We start from the raw sequence: 27,175 nt of genomic DNA, 5'->3' as shown, positions 1-27,175 counted from the left end.
AAAGGACAATGATTAACAAAGGTTGAGGCCAGAAAGGTTATGGAATGTACGATATATTGCAGGATGTCTGCCCCCTGCACAGTTCAGAAAAGCTGGTATTGGTAGGAAGGATCCAAATGACAGATGTTGTGCAGCAGTCATTCTACAAGAACTTTTCTACAAGATAATTCTTAGTGTTGCTTCACTAGCATGCACTCATGTGTGCTGATGATCACAAAATCAACATGTCTCAGTGTTTCTAATTGTATGTTCTGTGTTCATGTACATAACAACTAATTCTTTTCCCACTTTAGTTTTACTTGAATAAGATGCTACAATGTAATCGTAAAGTATTTAATGTATCCAACATTGTGTTGGGGTGGTACTGAGATACATGCTGGACATAATTATTTTTAGAGGTCTCTAAATTTCCAAAGAGATAAAGAAGCTGTATTGTCTTGTTACTCTATCCTCTAATATTCTGATGAAATAAGCTAGCCTTACTTTCCTGTGGATACTTGCATATTTTGTGGGTCTGTTCAGTTATTTTGAGTTCTTTCAAAACATGGTGCCTGTATCATAATTCTAAACTAACACAGGTACCTCTATGACACCAGTAAACACAGAGATGTTGAGTGGTGTGATGGTATCTCATGCTCCATTTTCTGTAAGGAGATCAGGCTACGTATCTTACTCTCTCTTGTTCAGGTGTTGACTGTGTTTAGTAGAACTCTGTGTCCCATTTTGGACAAGGTAGTTTTACATACATTTTTAGTTTTCTTATAACAATCTTAAACCACAAGTCAAACAGGATAAATTTGCAACTCGTGTGTAGTTTCCTCTGGTATACCCTACTGTCAGTTTGAAGCTGTCCCCCAGATTGGCACCTTGGCATCTGATTGCACAGCTCCAGTAAGGGCTGGCTGAAGCAGGCTGTGAATAGCCATGAGGACATTGTGAGCTGTCCATAAATTTAGGTGGAAAACAATTGCTCCAGAGTTTTATGTTCACATCTTGGGTATCTCCACAAGCATGTGAACCTAATCCAGTGTTTTCATTTCTGTTCAGCCTGGGGCAACCATACGTTGCTTGGTGTTGCACTGATTTAAAACCAATGGTAACTGACTTAGCATATTTTGATGAAATAAAACATGTCAGTAACACTGAGGGGAGAAAAGTGATTTTAACATTTACTGCTGTCATATAAATGAAATATAAACAAAATGAATGACTTATAAAAAAGATGTTGCTGACGATGTCCGGCACTTCACGGTCATTAACTCACTTTTGGAATCAGTACTGAGTGATTGTGCTAAATTCTCTTAACGTTCTCCTTTTGTACTGATGAATAAATGTTAATAGTCATCACATCTATGTGAGATCGAGATCATTAATATCATTTTTTGATGCTAGGAAGGTAATTATTTGCTTACATTTCCACTGGTTTGGTGTTTCATGTCGTGAACTGTCTGCATTAACCACCACCAGAGCAATGGCAGAGAGCTGAATGAAATAGTGTCATGTCTGCTCCATGGCACCATGCCCATCTCATCATCTAAGGCAAGAGCAGTTGCCGGTTCAGATTGCAAAGTACTGCCAATGTATATCACTTTGGTTTATTTTCTTTTTTCCTCTGGAAATAACCAGAACAGAATTCAGTAACAAAATGCCAAGAAAACCTTTGAATTGCACCAACTGGTCATCAGGCTACTTTTATTTTTAGTTTAAAAGTTTCGTAAAGCAATAAACTTAATTAATTATTAGTTTTTTATTGTTACTATTGAGTTGTTATCTGTTCAATCATAAGAGGTTTCCTATCACTATTTGGTATCATTGCATGTGACTGTCGAATACGTGATGTTACAAAGCATCAGGAGATGACACAGTGTATAAAACCAAATGAATTTGCATGTCACCTCAGACCATCTGTATAAGATGAGCGTCACAAACATTTGGCTAAGTAGCTGTTCCTAGCCCAGCTAAGAATTTGCAACATCATTGCAAGGATTTGCCAATGCTGTGACAGTGTAGTTACTTCCGCACGTGGTCCTGAATCATTTTGTTAAATTCTCTCGGAATTCCCTTTCATTTTGATGTCTTGTGCTACATATTCTCATGTAAGAAGACAGGGTGGGACAGGAAATTTAATTTTTTGACTCTGGGAATGCTTTCCAGCAGCATCTCATTGGCTCAATTGTTCCACATGAGTCTTATGGTGCAATGGCACTGTGAGTTTCTGCTCTAATTGTGGTTCAGGCCACTGCACACTACATTATTATCTTCCATTTTAATTAAACCTAGAATGACCTAAGGGGGGAACATTGCTACTACATCATCAGCATTAGGGGAAAGGGGAGCAGGATGGAAAGGTTAAGGTTATCATTAAATAAACTGGACACCACTGTTATTTCTTTTAAATATGTGTTTTTCAGGCTTCTTAAACATCATTTGTGTAATTTGAGAAAGAATATATAAGTAACAATATAATGATTAGGGTAGTTGCTACTCACCATACAGTGGAGATGCTTAGTCCAATTTCTGCTATAGAGTGAGTAGCATTTGTCCTTTTCATTACGTTGTTACATTCCATCCTCAGTTTTCCATTATTTTACAAGCATCTTTAACAAATGTGCACATTTTCGATATTGCCTGCGTGTAGGGGCGACGATGGAAAGCTCGTAAGGGCATAATGCAAGTGGTTTTTTATCACCGATAATATTTAAACACAAGGGAAAGTAATACTCTGAAGTCTGAAAATGATTCAAAAAGCTAATTATTTCTTACTAAGCATAAACACAAGTTTAAGAAATTACTACTGTCATATGAAGGGTGGGACAAATAAAAGTGGCCTGGAGAACAGTGTTCCAGCATACAAACACGCACACTGGAGAAAAGGAATTACTGTACCAACTGGACTACAGCAGATGCTGAAAGTGACCACCTTCATCCCATGGCACCACAGCTCGACTTCCGGAATTTCATCCAAAATGTTATGCTACAGTTTCTGTAGACTATGAAGGTTGTTATGGTACGCCTTACACTTGTGGTCTCCTCACACAAAATAATGACACACTCACAGATCAGATGAACTGAGTAGCCAGCTAGGGCCATGACCAGACTGACCTCTGCTAACAACTCTGTCAGGCATGAAGACTGTGCAGATGTGATCTGAGGTTCAACCAGCTGTGTGAGCAGTTGCTCACTCCTGTTGGAAGTAACTGTAGGTCTTATCCTCCTCTATTAATGCTGCCGCAAATGGTTTAAAAATGTTCACAGTGCAGTGCACAATTGTCAGTGTCTGATGAATGAAGATTGGACGACCTTCTTATCGTGCAATAGTGTTTCGTGGAAGTTCCACAGATTCTTCACTGCCCAGAATGTATGATACTGTGAGTTGACATAACCACTCGGGTGAAACCAGGCTTAATCAGAAGTAAAGAACAGATCCGTGTCTAAGTCGTTAATTGTTATCTCGGTGAACAGCCATTCACAAAACTGGAGGTGCCGAGACGCATATGCTGGTTGTAATGCGTGAACAACACGCAGTTAGGTAGGGATGTGTGTGCAGGTCCAGGCAGAGTATTTTTCCGCACGATTGGTGTGATACACGTTATCCCCTTTGCACTGCTCCACTCACACTGACACAGCCTGCACTCACTGTGAATGTGTGTGGATCACATGGAGGGCATACGTGTGGTGTGCACATCACAGAACATGTATAAGATCAGGCTTAGTAATGACTGCACATTTTTACTATTTGCAATTAACTTTGACACAGTTGGACTTTGAGAATAATTTACATGTAACTTTCTTCTCTTAACTCACTTTTCTAGCAATTTGCTTTTAGTCACCAGTATTTATGTCTGTAACTCAAGTCATGAGCTCTCAGTTCTGGTGTTTTTCTTCCTTCCCTCTTACTAAATTACGCTTCAGTTCTAGATGTTAAGATTTCATTAGTGCTGTTAAATATTTGATAATATCCTCCACTGTATCGTGTTTCAGGGAGACAATTGTTTGTTTCTGCCTTTGTAACATGTTATTAACTTTGGATTCCATAACGGTATCGTGTAAAATTCATTGACGGCATGTACAGTCGTGGACAAACCGAGCGAGACCGCTCGCCTCTTCGTTATGCTGATCCGCACCGCTTTAAAGTCTGCTGCACAGCATAACAGGCAAGGCGACGAAGTGCTACCAACATACTATGCACAGGAGTGAAATTGACAAACTATCTGAACTTTTTTATTCTGTTTTCAATAATTTGTAAGACTATATTAATGCTGATTAGTGTGTTAAATAGAACACGTAAATGTAAGACAGAACTGAAAGAAGAAACGCTAATTGGTATGAACTGTACCAATAAAAATAAATTTCAATTTATCGAGATAATATAACTGTTTTAGTAAGACCAAAAACCCTAGATTGTTACGAATTAGCAAAATATTGTCCGCATTCGGCCGCGAAACGGTCTGTGTCAACGTTCAGACCAGTCATACTGGATTACCGTTGCTGACCTACCATGAAAGTGTGCAAATTTAGCAATGCGTGAAGATTCATAACGAAATTCAGTTAAAAATCATTCAGTGCCACACTTGAGTCAATTCCGTTATTGACAGAAGCGGAAAAAGTAGGCAGTAACATGTATGAAATTCTACAAGCGTGTCATATTGACATGCACAGGGCGCCAGTACAGAATAAAGGTAGCGGTAAAACGTATTGGGGGCGCGAGAATTTCTTAAAATTGCTTTTCTGATATTCTACCTGCCTGCATCGACATTAGAACCGAAAACAAACCAGACTTTCCTTTCACTACGCTAGCAGACAACCCAGGCAAACAGCCCTCTATTATTACCCCAGACATGAATAAGCCGGCAATTTCGCAATGAAAATGGCAAAATGATCTGCAGTTTCTGTTGCATAGAGCTTTCTGTGCTCAAAAACATGACTTTTCTTCCTTTATGTCACCGCTTATGTGACAATCATTCGGGATGTTTATCGAAATAACAAATTACTGTTATTAGAGGGTAAATTTAGTAGGATAATTCTGCACCACCTCAGGAAATAAACGGCTACATAGCTGCCAAACATATTCTACACTGTTTCGAATTCTCCACTAGACTCGCCACAGCCGGAAAACGTTCATTAGCCTAAGAGTCTCTTAAGCTAGCTAGCAATGGGAATGTTCGCACTTCTAAAACGCGGTGGCATTAATACTGGGATGTGAATTAACACGTGTATAAGCAAATGGATTCTATTTGCATTCCTGTAAACGTGATCTGGATCGAAAGCGTAGCTACGATTAATATGCTGCTGTATCGACTGCAACTAGAACATTTCGAATAAAGAGTAGGGGGTGTTATTTATGTGGCCCTCATCTTTAGTAGCTGTCGTATCTGTTTTCGTTGTTAGGATTTCATCACCTAAACCAGTAAAAACGGAACACTACTAGTCTCACTTTCTTGACCGTCTATCGGTCTACCCAACCTTTAAATCCCGTTTACCTCCAGAATGGGTGGACATAATAAGCGGAAATGTATCTCACTTCCTGCGGTAACAGGTCCCTTGTTGGTGTAAAAAAGTGAGCTTCTATGTCAACGCAATCTAAAGATACGGCCGTTTATGTAAAGAAAATTTACGTGAAAGGTCAAAAAGTGGCTCCAAGACCTATGCGACCAAACTGCTTATATCATCAGCCCCTAGACCTATAACTACTTAAACCAACGTAACCTAATACACATCCATGCCTGGGAAAGGATTGGAACTGACGGCGCAAGCAGCCGTGCAATCCCCGATATGACGCCGTTGAAAGCACAGTTAATCCGCGCAGGCAAGCTGTTAATCTGATGTTGCTAACAAGTTATTTACTTTTGGTGAAAGATTTTCTGTGCAGTTCATTTAAGATAGAATAACTAAAATATATTTGATGTTACGGAAGATGAAGGACGCCTAATTCATTTCCCTCTCTTTACTTATGATGTTACATTCGCAATCTCAGCATACGTATTATCCATAACCACACTTTAGCGCCACACAGATATGTGATTGAAACACATTGGCGTACAGTTTTAGACATAAAAACTGACCGCCGCCCGGCCGCCAGAGACACTAAGTCTGAGTCTATTCACTTAACGTGGGCAATAAAACTGACCGGCCCTCTGGACAATCTGGCAACACTGTAAGATGCGGAAGTGTTAGGGGGAAGTGTTGGCTACTTCCGAGATGTTCTCGGATTGTGTGAGCCCGTGGTCCAGTGCTAGCTGGCACGGTAGCTCAGCGTGTTCGGTCAGAGAGCCGGTTGGCCTCTGTAATAAAAAACTGAGTGGAATGGTCAACCACCGAACTTGAACAGGATATCTTGCGACGTCCGCAACGACGAAACACAATGATCAATGATGAACACAAAAAAAGTGGTAATCGTCATGCATTCTAAGCTTATGGTCGCCTGTTCGCGTCCAACTACTTTTTTTACCACATTTCGGTCTAAAGTTATGAGTCTGATTGAGCATCGAAGATAATTCGCTTAACATTCTACCGACCAGCAATAACAAGTATTCCAGAAACAACTCCGCAGGACAGCTCGTGGCTGCGCTGCGATCATAACAGTTTACGCTCGAGCATTTCCTCGCGCTGCAGCGGCTACTGGCCACCGGCCAGACGCCACCGGCCACCTGAAATCCGGCGAAGCCCATGTGAACGCGGCGCCACGCTGTCAGTGTATGTATCAACTGTCATTTTCGAATTTTTAGTTCTAGTTATCATCTTGCAGTTAAGCATTCGATTTTGCATACTTGAAAATCATGAACTACAGTTAAGCAAGTGGAAAAATGTGTAACACCTGAAACACAATGTTTACTTTTGGTATAACAGAGGAGTGAATGCAGAGGAGGCAGCTAGAAAGATTTGAACTGTGTTTGGAGCGAGTGCTTTTGGGAAAAATACGCCAGAAAAAGATATTCGTGTTTCATCAAAGATCGTTCTGGCATGAATGATTTTCCACATTAAGGAAGTCTCGACTACTGATATATGTGATCGATTACCATTTAACCATCATGCGACATTTGCATTCAACAGGCAAAGTTGAGAAGTCTGGTATAGGAGTACTGCATGCTCTAATTCGAAACAACAAAAATCAACGGAGTGACTATTATTGAACGTCATCAGGTCACTCATCGAGCATTCCTATGCAGTACTGTTACTGGTGACGTGTTATGATGCCTTTATCGTTAACTTCCTAAGAAAAAATGAAAGGCTGAGCCCCACCAAAAGACGTAAACTCGAAGAAAGAATAGTGTGAACATGATATTTGACATCTCATAAATCCAAAAGTGTGTTTTGGGCTACGAATGCTGCTCCCAGGGCGTGTGCAACACAGCTGGAATTTGTTGTCAACAACTGAGACACCTTTCGGTCGCAGTGTAAGAAAATCGAGCAACAATACTACATCACCTGTGCTACTGCATGATAACCCACTATGTTGATTTGAGAAACAAAACTATTCAGGAGATTGATAGGAAGTCGTCTCTCAGGCACTTGTTTTGATAGGGAAGTCCTCTCTCAAGCACTTGTCCCTCTCGTCATATATTTGTAAAATTTTACCTTTCCCGCACTTGATCGATCAACCGTCAAGGCGATTCATTTATAGACGAAATTACTCTTAAAACTACTCTGGTTAATTGACATCGTTAGAACCAGCAGGTTTCTACAGGTGTAGAATTTGTTAACAACTTTAGCATTGTCAGATCGTTTTAGATATCGTGAAAGAAAATTATGCTGCTTATTAATTTCTCTTTGATAATTACTGTTGCGTTTAGTAAACTAATGGAAAATTCAATTAAAATATTCACTGTACTAATACAAATTAAATTCAGCTTACTACAGAAACATCACGGCGGCAGTCTATCTTAATAAAGCATTAAGTGTCTGTGAGACGATTGAGCCTATTTTAACACGAATTAGTAGGATATTACCGACTTTTGACTTCGAAAATATCTGTATTTATTTCATTTCCTGTACCATTCGTAAGTATTATGAAAATGTGACATTTTATAGATAAAATTATGTATTCACAACAACAAAAAATATGTCGGCAGAAAACAAAAGTGGCATTATGAATTTGGCAGTACCGTAAGGTTTTCGCTCTGGCACTAAGAGTTACTGATAGTAGCAAGACTAATTTTGTTCGAGCGTTGTCTTACGATTCCCTTATTGAGTTTTTATCAGCCTGCTTGTAGCTGTGCTACAGAAGTATTAAAAATCTGGCTTTCAGCGAGTCTCGAAAGGCGAACGAAAGCAGCTTGCACCTGTTAGCTAAGCATGTTACCTGGGAACTGGTTTTCTCCTAAAGTGTGAAGACATCCTTTTGTGGTTGAATTGTTGGCAAATGTCAGTCAGACGTGTGCCGTTGGTCTAAGCGTTTCGGTGTGTTGAATTTGTACCAAAGATTTTTCTATAGGTTTTTTCTGTCCCAAATAGAGAGTTGAAGTCTCCCATTAGTATATTCACGTCATCCTGGTGAATTTTGCTAATAGTATTTTCGAGTGTGTTCCAGAATTTTTCGCCATTTTCGGTGTTTTTCTTATTTTCGATGTTGGTGGGGACACGTGCATTGATGAGTGCATATTTTTTACTGGGGTTCTGAATGTGCATAGTCAAAAGTCGCTTGTTGATGGGCCGGCCGTGATTACCGAGCGGTTCTCGGCGCTTCAGTCCGGAACCGCGCGACTGCTACGGTCGAAGGTTCGAATCCAGCCTCGGGTATGGCTGTGTGTGATGTCTTTAGGTTAGTTAGGTTTAAGTAGTTCTAAGTTCTAGAGGACTGATGACCTCCGCTGTTAAGTCCCATAGTGCTCAGAGCCATTTGAACCTTTTGATTGTTGATGGGTGTGATTTCTTTGACAGAGTTGATGATAGATCTCTGTTCGAGAAATGCAATGACGAAGATTGGTACGCCTTTCGCTACCTTTTGTTGTATTTGCTCTTGAAGATGCAATGGCTTCCCTAATGCAAGGTTTCATTGTCAGTTAATCGTGGTTCATGAAGAGCAAGGATGAGAATTTTTTGTCGGTGAATTTCTTATGTGAGATTGTTTAGGTTTTGTGTTTGGATCAATGTATCGATGTTTACTCTTAAATTCATGTGTTTTGCTTGTATGGAAATCTTCGATATTCTCTGCCGTGCTAACCCGGACTCCCCGGCATCCGAAAATCCAACTGCCGCCTATCGACAGCCGGGTTGTGTACCACCTGGGGTAAAGTTGACTTTGCTTCCATAGTTCATGTTTGCTTGTGTTTCATTGGTTTGGCTTGGGTGATAGCAGGACCGGACAGGACCAGAGGGTGTTGAAGCCTTTGAAAGCAAATATTTACAGCCAAGCTCACTGAGCTAACAGACGGTGACCAGAGTAGCGGTGATTTTCACTCAGACGTGTCTGGATTTTGGGTTGAACGTATTCAGTAGCCGTTCAGGATTGTGTTAGTATTTGGTTCACCCCTAGTATTTGATTTCCTCGGTACCATCCATATGGGAGAGTGTTTCCCCTATCCGCCACACGCGATTATTATTATTATTATTATTGTCATTATGTCATCAGCAAATCCGATATGGTGTGTCTTCCCACCACTGAAATAGATGTGTATTGTTCGATTCAGTATTTCCATCACATAAATGTGGGTTATAATTACGTTACATTGCTGCTAGTAGACATATTTCTCACTTTTTCTTAGACAGTTGCTACCTGTTACTCCATCATAGGAATTTATGTGCGCAGCATTGTTGCAATACAGACGTTCAAATTATCCGATTTCTGTAATTTCGTTTCGATACCGGATAGTTCTAATCGGATTCAGCCAAGCAGTCTTAATGTGGATATCCGACAACGACTCTCATCATGTGATAGACTGGGTAAACCACATTCTTAATCGCACTATTGAATATAGATCACTTATCTATGACAGGGCCTGAATTCTTAAACACTGTGGAAAATAATAATCCAATGTGCTTATTACAAATACGTTATTTAAATATAAATACATGAACTAACGAGATAATAGTTTATTTACAGGAGCAGAACCCCATCCATCATAGCAGAGCAGTGCGAGATTGGTTTCAGGGCCAAGAGAGGGTAAAGCTGTTGCCGTTTGTTCCACGATCACCAAACATCAACCAGATAGAGAATATGTGGGCAGAGGTAACAAGGCCATTGCCACGTGGATCTACAAATGCAAGTGACCTTTGGACAAATATAGAAAACATATGTTGGGAAGTAAAGCATCACGCTACACTGACGACGACTTAATGAAATCAATTCCCCTACGCCTTCGAGAAATCTTACGTAATGATCGTGGGTGGGTTGGTTACTAAAAGTATAAAAAATGTTCAAATGTGTGTGAAATATTATGGGACTCAACTGCTAAGGTCATCAGTACCTAAGCTTAGACACTACTTAACCTAAATTATCCTAAGGACAAACACACACACTCATGCCCGAAGGAGGACTCGAACCTCCGCCGGGATCAGCCACGTAGCCCATGACTACAGCGCCCAAGACCGCTCGGCTAATCCCGCGCGGCTACTAAAAGTATACTCGTCCACAACACCCATGTGGACAATTATCTGATAATCGATCAAGCTTTGCTTTGTCGCAGCTCTTTAGCATACAAGTCGATTTACTTTCAGGCTCCTCCTTACAATTCTTGCAATGCAAGGTAATTGAAATATGACTGTAAAGTATTTTAATGCGATGGGAAGTTACAAACTAAATTTTCACCCAACCCACGTCCTGCATATTACGTTAAGTAAAATGTATTAACTCCATAGTATCGTTAGCAGAGACAGTGCGCACTTGTTGTCGAGGGTCGCGACAAGCGCAGCGATCAGCAGTGCCCAATGCCGCCGCGATTTGTTTATGTTAGTTGAGTGTGGACACTGCAGCAGACGCTTCGCCATAAACAGAAAGAAATCACGTTGGCTGTGACCGCAGTGAGCGGATATCACTGCCTGCGTGTGCTTATAGTAACCAACGTGAGACTACTGACAGGTGCCATGGAGCAATTGCTATGGGTATCATGTCATTAGTCATCACAATATTAACCAGTTGTGTAATGTCCATTCTATTTGAATCCCAAGAAAATAGGAACCTTCTCACAAAGGAATGTGAGGTGATATCAAAATTTATCCAACATACAAAAATTAACTGCAGGGCTTTCATGTATGCAGTAGCATATTATGTCTTGGAAGCGTATATTTCATTTCCTCTTCGCATATTGGCACCCTTGTTTTGGTATGAAGTGGGAAAATATACACGAAAACCTTAAGTTCCTGAGAAGCATGTAAGTCATTTCTTCGTCTCATATCATAACTTTTGTTTTAGTATGAGGTAAAAAAATAAACAGTTTAGGGTTCTGAAACATAATATGACACCAGATTCTTATCGTAGGCGCTATCGGAAACTCAAAAAGCAGGGAGCTGTCCATTCTTTTGTCCAAAAGTCTGTTTCCTTTCATGCATTACTCACGCTAGGAGATTTTTATCTAAGGACTTGTTCTTCAGCAAAACAAGCCTTATGTTGTTGTGCTACTTACGGTATGGAAAAAATGCAACAAAGGTGAGTTCCCCTGGAGCACATGTCTGTATTCAGCAATGACCGCCAGCTGCCACAAAACTTCACAGAATGCTTGCGGCACGCAGCACAACTGTGCGTGCACTTCAGACTTCATTCAGTAAGACGCCAGGAGATGGATGGAAACGTCAAATTAACGTTTCTTTCCGAGTCGTATTCAATCCAGAATGAGGTGTTATTAAGGTAGTTGTACGTTCTAGCAATTACACTTCTATAATTCCCATATTAGTATTCCGATAGCCAAAAGAACCCGTTAGTGCGAAACCATCTGGAATTACATTAACATCAAACTGCAAGAACTTGAGACAATACGTGGACTCTTGTCTTCGCTAGGTGACCTATTACTGATATTTAGGATTTTCTCCGTCCTAGGCGTAATGGAAATGGAACTTCAGAGGCGCTTTCCGCTATTCTTGACAAACATGAGAAACTTGTAATCACTGCGAGTTACAACTGCGTGATGATAATGGTTCAGGTTGTCAGTAGTTGTGGTGGTGTTATGCTGTCAAACTGCTTACAGCAACGTTAATGGTGGCGCGTATAATTTAGCGCTGACAACCTACTTACGTAAAGATAGTGTTGTGGCGTCTTTATTTGGCATCAACTTGAGTAATCCGATTTAATGAATATAGTACTACATTCGCGGGCTGCTAATGATACAGCATGACTACAGAGATCATCGTGCGGGTATTACATTAATTCTGCAATGAATTGTTTAAAAAATATTACCCTCAGCTATGCAGCTGGAATGACTCATTACACAGGTACTCTATGTTGCACTTGTTTAAGTGATCAGTTCGCTGCAATCCTGCTTCTACTGTTTGTAAATACTTGTATACGTCAAAAATGGTTCAAATGGCTCTGAACGCTATGGGACTTAACGTCTGAGGTGGTCAGTCCGCTAGAACTAAGAACTACTTAAACCTAACTAACCTATGGACATAAGACACATCCATGTCCGAGAATGGAGTCGAACCTGAGACCGTAGCTCTCTCGCGGTTCCAGACTGTAGCGCCTAGAACCGCTCGGCCACCCTGGCCGGCATACTTGTATACTGACCATTCGTTATTTAACTAAATATGAACTACAATCTAATTCGCATGTATATGGCATGGGTTAGCTCCGGCACGAAGGTACGACTAAGGATTCGATGCCGTTGGAGTCCCGTTATTTTGATGGCAAGACAAATGTTCGCAAATCACCTCTATTGCCTCAAAAAACAATTGCATCTTAAATATCGAAGGACCGACGTCCACACTGTCACAACGCGTTGAAATACAGCAACGACGGCAGATGAAAATTTGTGACCGATTGAGCTTCGAACCTAGACCTGCTGCTTACTAGACAGACGTGCTGACCACTGCACTATTATTTTTTTTTGAGTTTGAGAAGACTTTCAGCACCAGGTAGGCGGAGGCAAAGAGGGCAGGGGTCGAAAATCCGAGGCCTGGCCACAATGCCCCCCCCCCCCCCCCCATACCTGTCACTGAACAGCTGCATTATTCACATATATTCCATGTTTGCACTCACATATTCCTTTAAATTGTTGAACAAATTGAAGTAGTAATTAAGGCAAAATAAATTACAGATTGTCCCCTCCAATGTTCATTGTGGAACATAACTTATAACAGTGAACAGAGTGACGGAAATATAAATAACAAACATTCATTCAGAAATATATTCACAATTTAAGTTATTATGCACTGGATGTATATGAGGTCTGTAAGGAAGCCATATATTTTTCAACAAATGGAAGAAGTTTAGGAGCCGTAGGGGTTCTGCCAAATTAGAACATTTCTGATTTTAGAACCAACGTAAAAGAATATTCCAGGAATAAAAAAAAAGTGAAAGAATAGTATTCTGCTTCTAATCAATAAAACTATCCACCTCTTTGTAGTCCGCATAAAGCAATAGATAAAAAAAATTTAAACCATTCCTTATATTTGTTATTCTTCTTCAGCTTAAAATGTTCTTCTGCAATATAAAACATGCATTCTTCTAAGTTCTAAGTTTTGTTTATTATGACGTAAAACACAAACTGTTCCAGAAGCCACGAATAACCGTTATTCTTTGCGGACGGGTAACATTTCCAGTCAGGTTGTAAAGCTTCAGTTATCGGTATATGACTTTCTGCAGTTCTGTTGATGGTGCTAATTTCTTCCTAGTCCAGTTCCAAATTCTGATTCTATTTTCACATAAGAAGGTGTGCGTTACAGTTTCTACAAGCCCACATTTGTCGCAATATGAAGATGGTCTCAATTTGATTTTTCATAATCGTTCCGCTGTGGATATGGTTTCGTTTACAACGTCGCACCAAACGGCACTCTAGTCGTTATAATTTTATTGTTGATATTTTTCCAGAAGTTCCTACAGTTTTTTGTAGGTTAATTCACCGGAATTGGTTTGTGTAGACGATGTCTGGTAATATAATCATAGACGGTTCTAGTGTAGGTTTGTGCTGGTGGAAGTCTTATACACCTCCAATCGCCATAGTACTTTCGGACGTAATTTAGGCTGGCGTGCTACATTAACAGGAGCGTTCCTATCCCCAGGATCTAACGAGAGGGACAGAAGTTTCGTGATGCTTGTCTTAGTGGCATGTATTAGATTAAAGGCACGTCTTAAATTCCAAGTCCTCTGTTTTGCCTCTGCAAAGTCACCGTGTGGAAGAATACTTTGAAGATATTTTGTTTCCACACATACCGAGAGGCTAAAGCTAATATTTTATGTGCAGTGACCTGCAGTATCGGTAAGACTGCTGCGACATGATAAATTTTGCTAAGTATGTATGTATTTATAAACTGAACTTTCTGCAGTCAGTCTAACGATCGCATGTCATGGCCCATTAACACGGTTCCGATGACATTAAGTTTCCGCTCCCAATTGTTCGTGGCAATGCGCTTGGGGTTCGCCCTTAACCACAATCCGAGATGGAGACTCACTTCACTTACATTTAACCAGTGCCCACTGATTGCAATATTGTAGGAACCGAGACATCCGCTCACTGCGCTCAGAGCCAAGGTGATTTCTTTCTGTTTATGGCGAAGCGTCTGCTGCAGTGTCCACACTCAACTAACATAAACAAATCGCGGCGGCATTGGGCACTGCTGATCGCTGCGCTTGTCGCGAGCCTCGACAACAAGTGCGCACTGTCTCTGCTAACGATACTATGGAGTTAATACATTTTACTTAACGTAATATGCAGGACGTGGGTTGGGTGAAAATTTAGTTTGTAACTTCCCATCGCATTAAAATACATTACAGTCATATTTGATGCATTATTTATTATTGGTTGTCTCTCTAATACTAATAGTATTGATTCAGATTGTGCATGGACACGAAAAACACACACACACACAAACACACACACACACACACACACACACACACACACACACACACACACACACACACATTGATTCAAGTGAGGCTAACAACTACTGTCTGTTGAACAACACATGCACCAGTCAATTCCGCAGTTGACGTTGAGTGGATGAGTTTTTTCAATTACCTTGCATTGCAAGAATTGTAAGGAGGAACCTGAAAGTAAATTGACTTGTATGCTAAAGAGCTGCGACAAAGCAAAGCTTGATCGATTATCAGATAATTGTCCACATGGGTTTTGTGGACGAGTATACTTTTAGTAGCCGCGCGGGATTAGCCGAGCGGTCTTGGGCGCTGTAGTCATGGGCTGCGTGGCTGATCCCGGCGGAGGTTCGAGTCCTCCCTCGGGCATGAGTGTGTGTGTTTGTCCTTAGGATAATTTAGGTTAAGTAGTGTCTAAGCTTAGGTACTGATGACCTTAGCAGTTGAGTCCCATAATATTTCACACACATTTGAACATTTTTTATACTTTTAGTAACCAACCCACCCACGATCATTACGTAAGATTTCTCGAAGGCGTAGGGGAATTGATTTCATTAAGTCGTCGACAGTGTAGCGTGATGGTTTACTGCCCAACATATGTCTTCTATATTTGTCCAAAGGTCGCTTGCATTTGTAGATCCACGTGGCAATGGCCTTGTTACCTCTGCCCACATATTCTCTATCTGGTTGATGTTTGGTGATCGTGGAACAAACGGCAACAGCTTTACCCTCTCTTGGCCCTGAAACCAATCTCGCACTGCTCTGCTATGATGGATGGGGTTCTGCTCCTGTAAATAAACTATTATCTCGTTAGTTCATGTATTTATATTTAAATAACGTATTTGTAATAAGCACATTGGATTATTATTTTCCACAGTGTTTAAGAATTCAGGCCCTGTCATAGATAAGTGATCTATATTCAATAGTGCGATTAAGAATGTGGTTTACCCAGTCTATCACATGATGAGAGTCGTTGTCGGATATCCACATTAAGACTGCTTGGCTGAATCCGATTAGAACTATCCGGTATCGAAACGAAATTACAGAAATCGGATAATTTGAACGTCTGTATTGCAACAATGCTGCGCACATAAATTCCTATGATGGAGTAACAGGTAGCAACTGTCTAAGAAAAAGTGAGAAATATGTCTACTAGCAGCAATGTAACGTAATTATAACCCACATTTATGTGATGGAAATACTGAATCGAACAATACACATCTATTTCAGTGGTGGGAAGACACACCATATCGGATTTGCTGATGACATAATGACAATAATAATAATAATAATAATCGCGTGTGGCGGATAGGGGAAACACTCTCCCATATGGATGGTACCGAGGAAATCAAATACTAGGGGTGAACCAAATACTAACACAATCCTGAACGGCTACTGAATACGTCCAACCCAAAATCCAGACACGTCTGAGTGAAAATCACCGCTACTCTGGTCACCGTCTGTTAGCTCAGTGAGCTTGGCTGTAAATATTTGCTTTCAAAGGCTTCAACACCCTCTGGTCCTGTCCGGTCCTGCTATCACCCAAGCCAAACCAATGAAACACAAGCAAACATGAACTATGGAAGCAAAGTCAACTTTACCCCAGGTGGTACACAACCCGGCTGTCGATAGGCGGCAGTTGGATTTTCGGATGCCGGGGAGTCCGGGTTAGCACGGCAGAGAATATCGAAGATTTCCATACAAGCAAAACACATGAATTTAAGAGTAAACATCGATACATTGATCCAAACACAAAACCTAAACAATCTCACATAAGAAATTCACCGACAAAAAATTCTCATCCTTGCTCTTCATGAACCACGATTAACTGACAATGAAACCTTGCATTAGGGAAGCCATTGCATCTTCAAGAGCAAATACAACAAAAGGTAGCGAAAGGCGTACCAATCTTCGTCATTGCATTTCTCGAACAGAGATCTATCATCAACTCTGTCAAAGAAATCACACCCATCAACAATCAAAAGGTTCAAATGGCTCTGAGCACTATGGGACTTAACAGCGGAGGTCATCAGTCCTCTAGAACTTAGAACTACTTAAACCTAACTAACCTAAAGACATCACACACAGCCATACCCGAGGCTGGATTCGAACCTTCGACCGTAGCAGTCGCGCGGTTCCGGACTGAAGCGCCGAGAACCGCTCGGTAATCACGGCCGGCCCATCAACAAGCGACTTTTGACTATGCACATTCAGAACCCCAGTAAAAAATATGCACTCATCAATGCACGTGTCCCCACCAACATCGAAAATAAGAAAAACACCGAAAATGGCGAAAAATTCTGGAACACACTCGAAAATACTATTAGCAAAATTCACCAGGATGACGTGAATATACTAATGGGAGACTTCAACTCTCTATTTGGGACAGAAAAAACCTATAGAAAAATCTTTGGTACAAATTCAACACACCGAAACGCTTAGACCAACGGCACACGTCTGACTGACATTTGCCAACAATTCAACCACAAAAGGATGTCTTCACACTTTAGGAGAAAACCAGTTCCCAGGTAACATGCTTAGCTAACAGGTGCAAGCTGCTTTCGTTCGCCTTTCGAGACTCGCTGAAAGCCAGATTTTTAATACTTCTGTAGCACAGCTACAAGCAGGCTGATAAAAACTCAATAAGGGAATCGTAAGACAACGCTCGAGCAAAATTAGTCTTGCTACTATCAGTAACTCTTAGTGCCAGAGCGAAAACCTTACGGTACTGCCAAATTCATAATGCCACTTTTGTTTTCTGCCGACATATTTTTTGTTGTTGTGAATACATAATTTTATCTATAAAATGTCACATTTTCATAATACTTACGAATGGTACAGGAAATGAAATAAATACAGATATTTTCGAAGTCAAAAGTCGGTAATATCCTACTAATTCGTGTTAAAATAGGCTCAATCGTCTCACAGACACTTAATGCTTTATTAAGATAGACTGCCGCCGTGATGTTTCTGTAGTAAGCTGAATTTAATTTGTATTAGTACAGTGAATATTTTAATTGAATTTTCCATTAGTTTACTAAACGCAACAGTAATTATCAAAGAGAAATTAATAAGCAGCATAATTTTCTTTCACGATATCTAAAACGATCTGACAATGCTAAAGTTGTTAACAAATTCTACACCTGTAGAAACCTGCTGGTTCTAACGATGTCAATTAACCAGAGTAGTTTTAAGAGTAATTTCGTCTATAAATGAATCGCCTTGACGGTTGATCGATCAAGTGCGGGAAAGGTAAAATTTTACAAATATATGACGAGAGGGACAAGTGCTTGAGAGAGGACTTCCCTATCAAAACAAGTGCCTGAGAGACGACTTCCTATCAATCTCCTGAATAGTTTTGTTTCTCAAATCAACATAGTGGGTTATCATGCAGTAGCACAGGTGATGTAGTATTGTTGCTCGATTTTCTTACACTGCGACCGAAAGGTGTCTCAGTTGTTGACAACAAATTCCAGCTGTGTTGCACACGCCCTGGGAGCAGCATTCGTAGCCCAAAACACACTTTTGGATTTATGAGATGTCAAATATCATGTTCACACTATTCTTTCTTCGAGTTTACGTCTTTTGGTGGGGCTCAGCCTTTCATTTTTTCTTAGGAAGTTAACGATAAAGGCATCATAACACGTCACCAGTAACAGTACTGCATAGGAATGCTCGATGAGTGACCTGATGACGTTCAATAATAGTCACTCCGTTGATTTTTGTTGTTTCGAATTAGAGCATGCAGTACTCCTATACCAGACTTCTCAACTTTGCCTGTTGAATGCAAATGTCGCATGATGGTTAAATGGTAATCGATCACATATATCAGTAGTCGAGACTTCCTTAATGTGGAAAATCATTCATGCCAGAACGATCTTTGATGAAACACGAATATCTTTTTCTGGCGTATTTTTCCCAAAAGCACTCGCTCCAAACACAGTTCAAATCTTTCTAGCTGCCTCCTCTGCATTCACTCCTCTGTTATACCAAAAGTAAACATTGTGTTTCAGGTGTTACACATTTTTCCACTTGCTTAACTGTAGTTCATGATTTTCAAGTATGCAAAATCGAATGCTTAACTGCAAGATGATAACTAGAACTAAAAATTCGAAAATGACAGTTGATACATACACTGACAGCGTGGCGCCGCGTTCACATGGGCTTCGCCGGATTTCAGGTGGCCGGTGGCGTCTGGCCGGTGGCCAGTAGCCGCTGCAGCGCGAGGAAATGCTCGAGCGTAAACTGTTATGATCGCAGCGCAGCCACGAGCTGTCCTGCGGAGTTGTTTCTGGAATACTTGTTATTGCTGGTCGGTAGAATGTTAAGCGAATTATCTTCGATGCTCAATCAGACTCATAACTTTAGACCGAAATGTGGTAAAAAAAGTAGTTGGACGCGAACAGGCGACCATAAGCTTAGAATGCATGACGATTACCACTTTTTTTGTGTTCATCATTGATCATTGTGTTTCGTCGTTGCGGACGTCGCAAGATATCCTGTTCAAGTTCGGTGGTTGACCATTCCACTCAGTTTTTTATTACAGAGGCCAACCGGCTCTCTGACCGAACACGCTGAGCTACCGTGCCAGCTAGCACTGGACCACGGGCTCACACAATCCGAGAACATCTCGGAAGTAGCCAACACTTCCCCCTAACACTTCCGCATCTTACAGTGTTGCCAGATTGTCCAGAGGGCCGGTCAGTTTTATTGCCCACGTTAAGTGAATAGACTCATACTTAGTGTCTCTGGCGGCCGGGCGGCGGTCAGTTTTTATGTCTAAAACTGTACGCCAATGTGTTTCAATCACATATCTGTGTGGCGCTAAAGTGTGGTTATGGATAATACGTATGCTGAGATTGCGAATGTAACATCATAAGTAAAGAGAGGGAAATGAATTAGGCGTCCTTCATCTTCCGTAACATCAAATATATTTTAGTTATTCTATCTTAAATGAACTGCGCAGAAAATCATTCACCAGAAGTAAATACCGTGTTAGCAACATCAGATGATATTAACAGCTTGCCAGCGTGGGTTAGCCATGCTTTCAACGGCGTCATTTCGCGGATCGCATGGTGCTTGGGCCGGCGGTCAGTTTTAATGTTAAGACTGTACACTGTATTTCGTTTCCCATGAAATGTTGGCAGACGATGCTGTGGCATCTTCGAAGCGCGAGCTTCGTCAGTGCAAGATGTCTCAGCACAGCTGAGTGAACGTTTTCTTCCTGCTGATAGTCTAATGGACCCCCCCTGCAGGTCCGGGGATTAGAATAGGCCCGAGGTATTCCTGCCTGTCGTAAGAGGCGACTAAAAGGAGTCCATCCCCCTCACGGGGGTAGTTAGCGCCTGCATCCGGAGACGGACGGTTCCACGACCTATAATTGTGGTCTTTATGGTTTTTCACTTCTCGTTTCTTCCTTCCTTTTGTTGGTTCCTTTCTATGCTCTTCGCTACCTCACTGTCTTCCTTACTCTTTCCCTTGACTTCTCCTTGCCTTCTCATTGCCTTCTTCTCCTTGCCTTCTCATTGCCTTCTTCTCCTTGTCTTCTCATTGCTTTCTTCTCCTTGCCTTCTCATTGCCTTCTTCTCCTTGCCTTCTCTGGTCTCCGCCTCGGCGTTTGAGACAGTCTGTCCTCTTTCTCCCTCTCTCTCCTCTTTTTCCTCTTCTTCCTTCCTCCCTGTGCGTGCCTGAAGGCCGACCCACGCGTTCGCACGCGTAGCCGATGACGGGGTAACGCGTAAGTCCCCGCCCTGGGTAGACATGTAAGGCACGCGCGTACCCCCTGGTAAAGGCCAGGCCCGGGGAGGGGTGATTGCCTGAGCTGATACCTTCTGACCATGCCGATTGGTCCCTCCGTCTGTTTCTCGGGAGGTGTGACCTGAGGTGTAAACATTCACCTAAGGCGGGAGTGCCCTCTGAGAGGGTCCCCACGAGGAAGGAGCGCGCCATCGGAAACGCTGGCAATCATGGGGGATTCCTCCGCAATGGATTCTACTCCATCGCTTTCGACTTCTGCCCAAAAAGGGAAACGTGACCAGCCACCAGTGACAAAAGTACTACCGCCTGCCCCACAGTTCCTCGTCGTTTCTCGATCTGAGGACGGAAAGGATTTTTCCTCTGTCAACCCTTTCGTTATCCAGAAGGGCGTAGATGCCATAGCCGGATCTGTCAAATCTTGTACCAGGTTGCGTAACGATACCTTATTACTGGAAACTGAGAGTGCCTTTCAGGCACAAAAACTGCTTCGGGCCACCCTCCTGTACACGTTCCCTGTCCGGGTGGAGGCCCACCGAACTTTGAATTCGTCTCGTGATGTAGTCTATACTAGCTCCCTCGACGGATTGACTGACGAGGAGATTCAATCTTTCCTCGCTGAGCAGGGCGTGACGGCTGTCCATAGGGTCATGAAAAAGGTCAACAATGACCTTGTACCAACCCGGACACTTTTCTTGACCTTCGATAGTGTTAAGCTGCCATCGCGCATCAAGGCGGGCTACGAGGTTATTTCTGTTCGCCCCTATGTCCCGACACCTACGCGCTGCTACCAGTGTCAGCGTTTCAATCACACTCGACAGTCTTGTTCCAATGCGGCTAAATGTGTCACTTGTGGCAGGGATGCCCATGAGGGTGACTGTCCACCTCCATCTCCTCGTTGTGTGAACTGTCAGGGTGACCATGCCGCATCCTCCCGCGACTGTCCTGTCTATAAGGAAGAACGCTGTGTCCAAGAAATTCGGGTCAAAGAGAAAGTGTCCACCTCGGCTGCTCGCAAGCTATTGGCTAGTAGGAGGCCCGCGCTGCTCCCAGCGGGGAAATACAGTACTGTCCTCGCCTCTCCTCGGACTACCAAGGAGGTAGCAACCCAGACATGCGATCTGACCTTCAGCACCACGGTCGTCCGTTCGGCCAGTGCTAAGGTCGCGCGGTCGACGTCTCCTCTTCCTCCCATCACCCCACAGACACCAGCCCCTTCATCAGCTTCTGCTAAGACGAAGACCCCGAAGTCAGATGCACGGGCATTCAAGAAGGAACCATCCCGTGCAGACTTCCTACGTACCTCGACCTCCCAGCCTTCGACCGGTACTTCCACCAAACGTCCTTCCAAAAAGGCTCATAGGAAGCACAGTTCTCCTTCTCCGCCACGGCGCATTTCTTCTCCTGCGCCACCCAGCGGTTGCCGCCGCAGGCCGTCATCCGTTTCGCCTGGCCGCACCGCTGGTAGCCAAACATCTGGCCGTTCACCGGCGGAGGAGGCTCCCCTCCCGGCCATCCTCCCGAGATGGCCGATGAACCTATCGACCCAATGGACGATGACTGTCCGCCTACTGATAGCGGCGGCAGTGCTCGCTCGAAGCCAGGCCCTAAGCGGCCTTCGAGGTGACCCCTTCTCTCATCTTCCTTTTCTTACGATGGCACTTATTCACTGGAATATTCGCAGCATTCGCTCCAACCGAGAGGACTTGAAGTTGCAGCTCCGCTTGCATCGTCCGCTCGTCGTAGCCCTCCAGGAAACGAAGCTACGCCCATGCGATCACATTGCCTTGGCACACTACACCTCTGTGCGTATTGACCTACCCCCTATGGTAGGAATCCCAGCTCATGGAGGGGTTATGTTGCTGGTCCGGGATGATATTTACTACGATCCCATCACGTTGCACACCGGCCTGCAGGCAGTCGCCATCCGCATTACTCTCCCCACTTTTACGTTTTCCTTTTGTACCGTTTACACTCCCTCGTCATCTGCCGTTACCAGGGCAGACATGATGCAACTTATTGCTCAGCTACCTGCACCGTTTTTGTTAACTGGAGACTTCAATGCCCACCATCCCCTTTGGGGTTCTCCAGCCTCCTGCCCGAGGGGCTCCTTGTTAGCAGACCTTTTCAACCAGCTCAATCTTGTCTGCCTTAATACTGGCGCCCCTACTTTTCTTTCGGACACATCTCATACCTATTCCCATTTAGACCTCTCTATATGTACTCCCCAACTTGCACGCCGGTTTGAGTGGTACGCACTTTCTGATACATATTCGAGCGACCACTTCCCGTGTGTTATCCATCTCCTGCAGCATACCCACTCTCCGTGCTCCTCTAGTTGGACCATCTCCAAGGCAGACTGGGGGCTCTTCTCTTCCAGGGCGACCTTTCAGGATCAAACCTTCACAAGCTGCGATCGTCAGGTCGCACACCTCACGGAAGTCATTCTCGCTGCTGCTGAATATTCCATCCCTCACCCTACTTCTTCTCCACGTCGCGTACCGGTCCCCTGGTGGACCGCAGCATGTAGAGACGCTTTACGTGCTCGTCGACGTGCTTTACGCACCTTTAAACGCCACCCTACAGTGGCGAATTGTATTAATTATAAACGATTACGTGCTCAGTGTCGTCGTATTATTAACGAAAGCAAGAAAGCCAGCTGGGCTGCTTTCACAAGCACCTTCAACAGTTTTACTCCTTCTTCTGTTGTCTGGGGTAGCCTGCGCCGGCTATCTGGCACTAAGGTCCACTCCCCAGTTTCTGGCTTGACGGTCGCGAATGAAGTCCTTGTGGCCCCTGAGGCTGTCTCCAATGCCTTCGGCCGCTTTTTCGCCGAGGTTTCGAGCTCCGCTCATTACCACCCTGCCTTCCTCCCCCGCAAACAGGCAGAGGAGGCTAGGCCACCTGACTTTTGCTCCTCGAATTGTGAAAGTTATAATGCCCCATTCACCATGCGGGAACTCGAAACCGCACTTGGCCGATCACGGTCCTCCGCTCCAGGGCCTGATTCTATTCATATTCAGATGCTGAAGAACCTTTCTCCTGCGGGTAAAGGTTTTCTTCTTCGTACATACAATCGCATCTGGATTGAGGGACATGTTCCCGCATGCTGGCGCGAGTCTATTGTTGTCCCGATTCCTAAGCCGGGGAAGGACAAGCACTTGCCTTCCAGTTATCGACCTATCTCACTTACCAGCTGTGTCTGTAAAGTGATGGAGCGAATGGTTAACTCTCGATTGGTTTGGCTGCTTGAGTCTCGACGCCTACTTACCAATGTCCAATGTGGATTTCGTAGGCGCCGCTCTGCTGTTGACCATCTGGTTACCTTGTCGACCTTCATTATGAATAACTTCTTGCGGAAGCGCCCGACCGCGGCTGTGTTCTTTGATTTAGAGAAGGCTTACGACACCTGTTGGAGGGCGGGCATTCTCCGCACCATGCATACATGGGGCCTTCGCGGTCGCCTCCCTCTTTTTATTCGTTCCTTTTTACTGGATCGACAGTTCAGGGTACGTGTGGGTTCTGTCCTGTCCGACACCTTTCGCCAGGAGAATGGGGTGCCACAGGGCTCAGTTTTGAGCGTCGCTCTGTTCGCCATCGCGATCAATCCAATAATGGATTGCCTCCCAGCTGCTGTATCAGGCTCTCTTTTTGTGGACGATTTTACCATCTATTGCAGCGCGCAGCATACACGTGTCCTGGAGCGCTGTCTTCAGCGTTCTCTTGACCGTCTTTACTCCTGGAGTGTCGCCAATGGCTTCCGTTTTTCTGCCGAGAAGACGGTCTGTATTAACTTCTGGCGCTACAAAGAGTTTCTCCCACCGTCCTTACGACTTGGTCCCGTTGCTCTCCCAATCGTGGAGACAACCAAATTTTTAGGCCTTACCTTTGACAGGAAACTTAGCTGGTCTCCACATGTGTCATATTTGGCCGCCCGTTGTACCCGTTCTTTAAATGTCCTCCGTGTTCTCAGTGGTATGTCGTGGGGAGCGGATCGAACCGTCCTACTTCGTCTATATCGGTCGATCGGATTGGAGCGTTTTATACTAGTCCCGTAGAGAGTCTTCATGCTGATGCTGGCGAATTGCCACTCACCTACCGGCGCGATATACTGCTTTGTCGGTATGCCTGTCAGCTACTGTCAATGCCCGACCATCCGTCTTATCGTTCCTTTTTTGACGACTCTCTTGACCGTCAATATAGGTTGTATGTCTCTGCCCTGCTACCCCCTGGAGTTCGCTTTCGTCGCCTCCTTCAACACCTTAATTTTTCACTCCCTGCAACCTTTCGAGTGGGCGAGAGCCACACGCCACCTTGGCTCCAGGCTCAGGTCCGCGTTCACCTTGACCTCAGCTCGCTCCCAAAAGAGGTCACCCCCAGTTCGGTCTACCACTCCCGTTTTTTGGAACTTCGTTCGAAGTTCATCACCATGACTTTCATTTATACAGATGGCTCTAAGACCAATGACGGGGTCGGGTGTTCCTTTATAGTCGGGGCACAAAGTTTCCAATACCGGCTCCATGACCATTGTTCGGTCTTCACAGCTGAGCTCTTTGCCCTCTACCAGGCTGTTCTTTACATCTGCCGCCACCGACATTCTGCTTATGCCATCTGCTCAGATTCCCTGAGCGCCATCCAGAGCCTCAGTGATCCGTACCCGGTTCACCCTTTCGTACACCGGATCCAATGCTCTCTTCAGCGGCTGGTGGACGTCGGTCCGCCGGTTAGCTTTATGTGGGTTCCTGGCCATGTCGGTATCCCTGGGAACGAAGCTGCAGATGCCGCGGCCAAGGCTGTGGTCCTCCAGCCTCGGACAGCTTCTTGTTGTGTCCCTTCGTCCGATTTTAGCAGGGTCATTTGTCGGCGCGTTTTGTCGCTGTGGCATGCCGATTGGGCTGCACTTACCGACAACAAGCTTCGGGCCTTAAAACCTCTTCCCGTGGCTTGGACGTCCTCCTCACGCCCTTCTCGGCGGGAGGAGGTCGTTTTAGCAAGGTTAAGGATTGGACACTGCCGGTTCAGCCATCGCCATCTGCTGACGGCTGCGCCGGCGCCGTTCTGCCCATGTGGGCACTTGCTGACGGTTAGACACATTTTAATGTCCTGTCCCGATCTTAACCAACTGCGCCTCGATCTTAACCTGCCTAATACTTTCGATGACATTTTAGCGGATGACCCACGAGCAGCTGCTCGTGTTCTTTGTTTTATCAATTTGACACACCTCGCTAAGGACATTTGATGAAGTTTTTTAATCCTATGCCTGTCAGTCTGTCTTTTATTGTGTTTTTCCTTTTAGTTGTTGTTGTCAACTTGTGCCTCGCGGTGCATTCTTAGAGTAGTCAGGGCGCTAATGACCATTGAAGTTGTGCGCCCTAAAACCACAAAAAAAAGTCTAATGGACAATGGCAATACTGTAGAATACTTTTGTCAACTATGTGATCATCAATTTATGTTCGTGGGTGGTTCATAATTATGTTAGTAAAAACACTCAATATTTTTATGTCCTTTAAATTACATTTGCTTCATGATTCATATTGAAGACGTAGGAAATGTATGTTGTTTGGTCCCGGAAGCACGTTCCAACATAAACTGATGCTCACATTGACATTTATGTTTCGAATTAGTCGTCTTATACATCACATGGATAACGAGGATGCTCCGTTTTCCTACAGTTGTTCCATAGCTAACAAGGGAACCTCCCTATCGCACCCTCCTCAGATTGAATTATAAGTTGGCGCAGTGGATAGGCCTTGAAAAACTGAACACAGGTTAGCCGAGAAAACAGGAAGAAGTTGTGTGGAACTATGAAAAAAAAATAAGCAAAATATACAAAGTGAGTAGTCCGTGTGCAGGGAGAGTGTGAGTTCGGGAGCGCCGTGGTCGCGTGCTTAGCGTGAGCAGCTGCGGAGTCAAACGTCCTACGTTCAAGTCTTCTATTTATCAACAAATGTAGGAGATAATCATACAAATGTTCGACAACCGTTCGATCCCTTAAGGAACTTTCCGATGCCTTATAGTTCGGAAAATATTCATTCACATTGTTATTGAGTCTCGAGCTCTATTTTCTGGATTCATATTGCCTACGGAATGCATCTCACGTATTTAATGCACTCTTTTCCAAAGTAGCGAACAGTCAACTGCCAGCCAGGGAGCTTCGTTAGCAGGAATACTCTCTCTTCCGTGCGCTGTAGCCGACTGACGTCATGTGTTTCGATGTTTGTTTCGGTATAGCGTCATCATACTACGGCGCAGTTACCTCGCATCGGACGGACGGACGGAGAGATAATAATAGTCCGAAAAGAAAAAATTCAACTTTTAACTCGAGGGAAGACTTGAACCAAGGACCTCTCGTTCCGCAGCTGCTCACGCTAACCACGGGGTCACGGCGCTCCTGAGCTCCCTCTGTCCTTGTTGCGTATCTCTCGCATGGACTAGTCAGTTTGCATACTTTTCTTATTT

General features: G+C 43.7%; 1 protein-coding gene across 1 annotated transcript in view; it reads right to left on the bottom strand.

The window, feature by feature from the left end:
• The window catches only part of LOC126184541 (uncharacterized), a 170,797-nt gene extending 145,250 nt beyond the window's left edge, over nt 1-25,547 (bottom strand). The window contains exon 1 of the mRNA XM_049926950.1: nt 25,001-25,547. Coding sequence (XP_049782907.1) covers nt 25,001-25,313 — 313 coding nt within the window. The 5' untranslated portion in view covers nt 25,314-25,547. The remainder of the gene's footprint in view (nt 1-25,000) is intronic.
• Between the last annotated feature and the right edge of the window lie 1,628 nt (nt 25,548-27,175).

Source organism: Schistocerca cancellata, chromosome 4 (genome assembly GCF_023864275.1).
Source record: "Schistocerca cancellata isolate TAMUIC-IGC-003103 chromosome 4, iqSchCanc2.1, whole genome shotgun sequence".
NCBI classification, from domain to species: Eukaryota; Metazoa; Arthropoda; class Insecta; order Orthoptera; family Acrididae; genus Schistocerca; species Schistocerca cancellata.
This window is presented reverse-complemented; position numbering and strand designations above follow the sequence as displayed.